At 46.5% G+C, this 8,126-nt stretch overlaps 1 protein-coding gene across 1 annotated transcript; it reads right to left on the reverse strand.

Annotated features, from left to right (window-relative positions):
• Positions 1-320: 320 nt before the first annotated feature.
• atp5l (ATP synthase, H+ transporting, mitochondrial F0 complex, subunit g) lies at positions 321-4,194 on the reverse strand. Its single transcript, XM_007896121.2, has 3 exons — positions 4,078-4,194; positions 2,656-2,816; positions 321-830 (listed from the first exon to the last, which is right to left on the reverse strand). Exons 1-3 carry the CDS (start codon positions 4,127-4,129, stop codon positions 732-734), a joined length of 312 nt encoding a protein of 103 aa, XP_007894312.1. The 5' UTR covers positions 4,130-4,194; the 3' UTR covers positions 321-731.
• Between the last annotated feature and the right edge of the window lie 3,932 nt (positions 4,195-8,126).

Genomic DNA, 8,126 nt, shown 5'->3' on the forward strand with positions numbered 1-8,126 from the left:
GCAGGGGTTGGAGCTTCTTTAAAGTGCATGGCAGTGATGTCTGTTGATCTGCAGCATGTGTGCAAAGTGGCTTTTACCAATGATTCTCTTCCTGGCTCCAAATCAGAGCTGTGCGCATATGTAACTCTGTGACCATCGTCAGCAGTTTGGATTCAGGCAGCGAGCTGAACTGCCTTCCCCTTTCCCAGTGTGATTCACAGAGGAATAGGTCCACTCGGAAAACAGCTGAAAATGATTAAACAGCACAGCAATTTCCACACAGAAAAGTCATGCAAACAGTACCCAGAGATGAGCTGCTCCAAGAGTAAAGACACAACCTCAACCTGGAAAAGTAATGATTTATTGATAAGCATATCCCTCTGCCTCACACCTTCTCTTTCCGCTTTGATAACACTAAAACATTGCCCACCTCTTCAACCACGCTTTTGGTCACCTTCCATTTCAGCCACTCAGTGATAACAGAGAGCAGAGACTTAATTGTACACAGTTAATGTTTAGCTCCAATACAATTGGGTCCCAGAACCAGATTAAAGTGTTTAATTTATTGCAAATGGACTGAGAAACAAGTGAGCAATAAATGGTCAGTCAACAAACGAGCTCAGCTCGTGGTTTTAAACAGAAGACAGTAAGTTTTACAATCCTCAGAAGTGAGTTTATTTAATTTCTAACAAGGTAAATACATTAATATCCAGACATGGACTTTGTTGCGTTGACACAGAACATCTTATAGTTTATACATTGTACCCAACCAGGCTCCCCTTGCCAATGACCTCACCGATGTAAAACCACATCAGGACTTCAGCAGCAACCAGGGAGTTCCTCAGTGCTTCCTGAAAAACAGAGAAGAGGTTGAGCAAACGACCACCGACTGTGGCCATCACATTGTCTGACACTGGCCCCTAATTCACATTACAACATTTGGAACATTATTCCCCCACGCGCGCCTGCCTGAAGAAAAAAAAATTGCCGTATTTTGCTCCCAAAGTAAGACTATTTTGAATATCTTTAATGCAATTCTGAAACTTTGTATTCTGTATTGTTCAAATTTCCATTCATATGCAAATCAAACCATCCATCTGGTCTTTCTCTACACAGAGCGAGGAGTTAAAAAAATATAGTATTTACAACCAAATTTCCTTTTCTTTAAAAAATTACATAGTTCACAATGTAGGGGATCCAGCAAAGAAGGACCCCACTCTCCAATTCTACATTTCCAGCCCNTTTTTGTGGGCCTATAAACCTGCAGGCAAGATATCTGAAGATTTGTGATATGCCCTCCCAGCTCCCTCTTGCTGTCCTTCTACACTAACCAGTCATGCTCAAAGCATCCCATTTTTTCTCTCTCGAAAAGTTGTGACGATCTGATTTTACAGCATCTGCATATTTTACATCAGTGCAGATTTTTTTTAACACACACAAACACATACACAGCACAGGAAGGAAGGCTGAGCAAATGAGTAAGGATTAATTATAACCTCGCGCCAGGCTTGGATTGACTGACAAGACCAGATGGCACTGCAGATTTGCATATGAATGGAATGGACAACAATGGCAAACTCCAAACTCTGAAATACAATCCCCCAAAGAAAAAGAACATCACTGACATTCTCTCAGGTTAATCTCAAATTTGGGTAAAATTACAGTTGCAGCTAACAGGAGAGTGTTAGTCGGGGTTGGGGGTATCCAGAATAAAATGGCTGGTCACAGGCCCTCATCTGAAACACATTAATCACTGGGGCAATAGTCAACACTGCTCATGCTGCAGCTTGTGTGGTGCTTATAGGTCTAGGGGATGTTCATTCTGCCTACCCCAAAACATCTACGCTTGTGTCTAGGCAAGAATGAAGGTGATCTGACCCAACCAAACTTTACTAATTGACCCAGCCACGGTCCTTTGTACAGCAGCTTGAAAACCACGCGCAACGCTACACAGCTTCACACCACATCAACGGGCAACAATAACAACGGGTCCCTTTTCTTTCTCCCCCTCTTCCCTCTCATGGCATCCTGACAGTTAGCTCATCCGACTGATTGTTCTTCACATGAGGGCCCAAGCAATGCGTAAGAACAATATACAAGGCTGGAATTTTCCTACTGTGGTAACACGTGAGCCCAAAAAAAGCATAAAGGATCATTAATGGACCATCAGTGGGATTTAAAACAGTGAAAGATGCTTGGGATGTAATAATAATGTAAGAATGTAAAGGGAAGTGGAAAAGGGCAAGGAAATCAGAAAGACAACTCCACTAAAAATAAGAACCAGCAAAGAGCGTGTGCGTGTGATCCTAGTCATAGGCACTCACTGCCTAAACTCACATACCGAGAATGAAGCGGTCAGGCAAGATGCCAGAGACTGACTGACAACATCACAACAACAACAACAAGATTCCATTTATAAAGCGCCTTTCACGTCAGGAGGACGTCCCAAGGCGTCCCACACACCTCAGCTCAACACCTTCAGCAAATCAAGGAAGCAAAAGATTCCAAACAGAGCCAAAAATCCAACTACCTCAAATAATGTCTGTCTGGAGCAACAGCTTGTTGTAGATAACACTACCTGAATGAAGAGTACCAAAGGAAGACATTTTCCTGAACTCTTTCTTAAGCAACAGGAAACATTTGCATTGGTTGCACCGGCAGTCGGCACCCCCTTACCTTGACGGTCAGCTGTCCAAGCCGCCCTGACTTGTAGGCTGTCAGCAGGCCCTTTGCACTGTCAATAGCCAATGGGATCTCTTTCGGGGTTGGTGGAACCAACTCTACCCGAGCATAACTCCAGAAGGTCGTGAGACGGGGTTTAGTGTAATTTACAGCAGCTAGAGAGAGAGAGAGATTGTTTAATAAAAAGCTAGAGAGAGAGAGACAGTGAAAGAAGGTGATCTGCAAGCAGCTTCTCATGGGATATAATTATTGTACAGCGAAAGGGGGAACTATTCTTCCAATAAAATGTCACTTTGCAAAAACATGCAACATAATAAATCTTGCAATTGATATAATGTCATCTTTCACATCAGCAGCGCATCTTAAATCGCTTCATAGGATTTGCTGTAACGTAGAATTACTGTATCCTGCAGGCAAATGCAGCAACCAATTTGCACACAGCACCGTCGCACAAACAGCCAGGAATTGACCAGTTTTATCCGGGAGAATGCCAGCCAAGACACCGAGAGAGGGAAACTCTCTTCTCCTTGCGCAGCGGGGGGGAGCTTTAAGAGTCCATCTGAATACGGCACAGGCGAGGGGCTCGGTTTATCGCATCGCCTGAAGGACGGCGCCTCAGACGAAAACCCTCGCATCTTATACGGCAACCCGTTGCGCCGTCGGGACGTCTCTCAAACCGCTTCGCAGGATTTACTGTCAACGCGGAGCGCCCCACAAGCACTCTATGACCCTAAAGTCCCACAACAATCTGACTCCCCACAACAACAAATGACGCCGACCGACACGTCGCCTTTCAGGTCGGGAGGACGTTCCAAGGCGTTGGGACGGTCAGGGATTCGGACCCGAACTGGCGGTTGGGATCAGGGGGGGGGGGGTGGGGGGGGGGGGGGATAGACGGCGGGTCGGGGGGTACAGGTAGGAGGGTAAACCGAAGACGTGGTCGAGGAGCGTCTTGAGATGTGCCTTGAAGGAGGCAAAGGAGCGAGTGAGGCGAAGGGACTGCGGGGCGGAGTTCCAAAGGGCGGAGGCAGAGCAGGAGTGGGGGGGGAGGGGGGGGGTGTGGAGGGGACCCGGAGTCCGCCGAACGGAGGGGGTGGACAGGTCGGTGCGGCGACCTCTACCTGTCCCCGGAGGTGACGGGGCTGAGCGGGTCCGACACCACCGACCACAACCCGCGACACCTCCAACGGAGCCTTTCACAAGAGTCGGGAGGACAGTGAAGGGTTTTGCCCCCAAAGCCACTGGAGAGGCTGCGGGAGGCCCCGCAAGACCCGGAGAGGCCTAACTGTCCTCCGGCCTCTCCCTCCCTCCCCGCCGACCCCGGGGTCTCTCTCTCTATCTCTCCCTCTCTCCCCCCCGACCCCGGGGTCTCTCTCTCCCTCTCTCCCCGCCGTCCCCCGGCCCCCGGCCCCTCACCTGCCGCCAGCCGCGGGGCGTCCTTCACGAGCCGTTGGATCCTCGCCGCCATTTTCCCGCCCGCGACAAAGTCACCCTCGGACCGAGGACCCCCACCCAGGGGGGAGGAGGCTGCCCGCTGCAGCGCCTGACTGCCCAAGAAAATATATATATTTTTTTAAAAAAAGCACAAACAGGAGGGTTTTTTTCCCCCCCTTTAAAGATCAATGAGGCCACCAGCTGATTGATTATTGATCAGCAACAGCCACGCTGAGTTTATTTTACAGCGAGGCCCCCAACCGCCCACCCACCCCGGGGCTGCCCGATTCGCTGCCTGTCGCCGTGTCACGCACCACAGGACTGCGCCTGCGCCAACCGTTCATTCATAAATCGGGTCGTTCCCACAGTTGTGGGCACTTCGTTTGGATTTTACTGAACTCTCTTTTTAAAAACCTTTATATTTGTTCTTGACATTTAAACCAAACCAAACCGAGTTTATTAGCTTAATGCTCTATTATGTATTTGAAGGTTCCATTCCAAAAAAAAAGCTTAGAAAAGGTAATAATAGTAATAATAATAATCCTTGCATTTGAGACAGCGCCTTATCACATCTTTGAGACGTCTCAAAAGAGCGTCACACAATATACCGTAAGGTGAATTGACTGTGTGCTGTGTGGGCGAAACATGCGCGAAACTTAAAATAATGAACGGTTGATGTACTTGTGTGTATTGACTGTATTTTTAGGTGAACGCAGCAGCCAATTTGCCCCACACACGGCTGCGAATGACCATTATCTGGAGGATTGTTGGCCAGGTATAAGCCAAAGAAGCCCGGTCCTCAATTAACCACCAGCCCCCCCCACCACATAAATCTTACAAGCAAGGGAATCATCAGAAATCAGGTTTCTGTCTGATTTTTCTCTCCCTATCCCAGGGACACTGAGGTCAATTATAGACCAAATTGCTTTTTTAACACAGTTTCGAGATCAGCTAACTCAAAAGTCAATCTTTTACAACAAATCAAACTCTGGAATGTACTGCTTGAAAGGGTGGTAGAAGCAGATTCGATAATAGCTTTAAACAGGGAATTGGATAGGTAAAAAGAAAATATTTACAGGGCTAAGGTAACAGCGGGAGATGGTTCGTAGATCTTTCAAAGAGCCAACACAGGCACGATGAGCTGAATGGCTTCCTTCTGTGCTGCAAGATTCTACGGTTCTGAAAGACCAGACAATGTTGGATTCAAAGAAAATGCCCTGATCTAATAATCTGGCAGATCAGACTAAATGTGAATAGACTCTGGCTGTTCTTAAGAGGAAATGATAAATCTACTCTTAGACTCTTAGTCAGTATATTGATTAAAACGTGTCATGAAGCAGCTGATTAATACTGAAACCGAGCAAAGCCAGATAATGGTTTCATTTGATACATGGCCCACAAAGGCAAAGTGTTTAAGCCAAAATTCCTGTCAAATGTAGTGACTATTTGCAGGCGTGATGCAGTTGCGATGTTCTGCTGGTGTTTGCATTCAATCAGTTTTCCCGAACAAACCTTTTGACTTATTTTTTTTTAAAAAACAATCCATGTCCGAAGCCATTTTTTCCCCCAGTTTGATTAATGTCAGAAGCTCCCTCGATTACACAGGCTAGGTTAAGGCGTGGATTCTTCCTGTAACCAGGACCAATGTGGCTCCATTGACAATTTGGCGGATTAAGCCAGAGGGATAAATAAAGCCTGTCATTTTTTTTTGATGAGATTCTGGCCAGTGAAATCTATTCCATCACTTCCAGTCACTCCGCCCCGAAACTCTGGAACACTTTGATCCCTCCGTCTTACCCCTCCTTCCCCAACTTCGACTATGCTCATGGAGACCTCCCCCAGTTCAGCTTCGTGCTCCGACACTACTACCCCCTCTGGGACGCTACCCTACACGAGGGGTGCTGTATAAATGCAAGCTGTTGTCATAATGTTGGAAACAGTCAATGTTTTGAAACCATAAGGAGGGATGAGCGTTTACACCCCCCCTCTCCCCCACTTCCCCCCACCACCACCCCCCCACTCCTTTCCAAACAGAAACCAAGGTCACAGCCATTGAAAACATATGGTAACCATTTTAATGTGTTTTTCTGAATATCTCTTAATACATTGTCCTTATTGTAAACAGTAGCAGATCATTAACAGGCTGTGGAGCTAATGCATAGTCTACTGCGTGACAGCAGCACAGGAAAGCCAAAGAATTGTCTCATTTAAACCAGTCAACCAATAATTTAACCATAGAAAAACTATCTTACATTATTTGACAGAATCACACGTGCCTAAACAGACCGAAACCAAATTAGGTATCAAAACACTCCTTGCTCTGTACACGTCTCATCTTTAGTCACCAGGGTTGACACTGGCAATGACCCACGTTCATTGGTCAATCAAACTCAAAAGATATATCCAGAGTGCTGTCTGACAGATTGACAGACCTTCCCCCCACCCCCGGCTGTGTGGGGGCAAAACACACTCTTGTCACTTGCTCCCTAGTCAAGACAATTAACGCCAGCTTCTCCCCAGTGGATGAGGGGTATAAAGGCAGCGTCCCACACACACTGCAGGGTCACAGGTTCATTTCTCAGTCTGTGCTGAGTTACCTATCTCAGCCAGGTAGCAGTCAGGACTCTCAGCGAGGTTGGGGTTGGGTGTAGGGGAAGAGATAATCACTAGAGTTCCTGTCAATAGTCTCCATTCAGTGATGCCCCCCAGCTAAGCTAAGCAGAAGTATTTACAGATTAGTGTAACATGTGGTATTGGCCGTTGGCCCAGCTGGGCAGGGAGAAAGGGAGAGAGACAGGTGTGTTTTATTGCATTAAAATTGTTAATTGGGTTGTAGGTCGTGACCAAAGATCACAAGGTAATAATAATAATCCTTGCATTTGATACAGCGCTTTATCACATCTTCGAGACTTCTCAAAGCACTTCATAGGATATACTGTAAAATGAATTGACTGTATATTTTGTGGTCGAAAAGCGGCAGCCAATTGCACACAGCAGTGTCCCACATAACAGTCATGGAATGAGTGACCAAATTATTACTATTGTTTTTTGAAGCGATTATTACACCTGGAAAGGCGATCCGCCAATCGACTAACAACCAGGTTCCTACTCTGCTACGTAAACAGAGGTGTTTGGAGTAAGGAAACTTGCCCAATGTTTAGCTGCTCGGGAATCAAACCCAGATCCTTTTGCTTGCGAAGTGAGCACTCTAATCACTATGCTACAGGACTCCACAGAGATTAGGTACATCCAGAGCCCCGGATTTCAGAAATAAAACATTCACACAAAGTCAAATCAATCACACATATACACAGAAAAGTCAACAACAGATACAATGAAGAAGGGTTCTTGCAGAATCCTGGACACCAGCCTGGACTGAGACACAGCCTCCCAGTGGAGATTGCACTGGGTGACATGTATTTTTTCCCTACACAAAGGGTACTGGAACTCTCTCCCTCCCCCAAAAGGCTGTGGATGCTGAATCCATTTACATTTTCAAGACTGAGGTGGATAGAGATTTGTTAGATCAGGGAATCACGGGATATGGGGCAAAGGCGGGTAATTGACCATGATCTAAGAGTGTTGGAACAGGCTCGAGGGGCTGAATGGCTTCCTCCTGTTCCTAAGTGTCTGAAAGGTGAAACCGCTCTAATGATTATCGATTAAAGATTAAGAGTTTCACTTGTACCTGGCTACTCACTGGGTAAATTCAATCAGCTGAAAGGTCAAAAGGAGATAGACTAAAATTCCAACATATGTACACAGAGCTTAGAGCGGAGGTTTCTGAGATTGGCAGGAGGCAACTTCCTCAGAAATGATTCTATGGACCCCCCCCAAGAGGTGGGACATAAAGAAAGATAAACGTCTCCGATCCGAAATAAAATCAAGAAATTCCGCAGACAACCAGCAGGTTAGTTAATCAACCCCTGCAAGAGATTTCAAAGCACAGGAGGCCGTCATCCAGCCCCTTGTGTCTGTGCTGGTACTCGCTCCCCCACTCCAGCTCTCTACTCTAATCCCATTCCCTGCTC

Source organism: Callorhinchus milii, unplaced genomic scaffold (genome assembly GCF_018977255.1).
Source record: "Callorhinchus milii isolate IMCB2004 unplaced genomic scaffold, IMCB_Cmil_1.0 Scaffold25, whole genome shotgun sequence".
NCBI lineage: Eukaryota > Metazoa > Chordata > Chondrichthyes > Chimaeriformes > Callorhinchidae > Callorhinchus > Callorhinchus milii.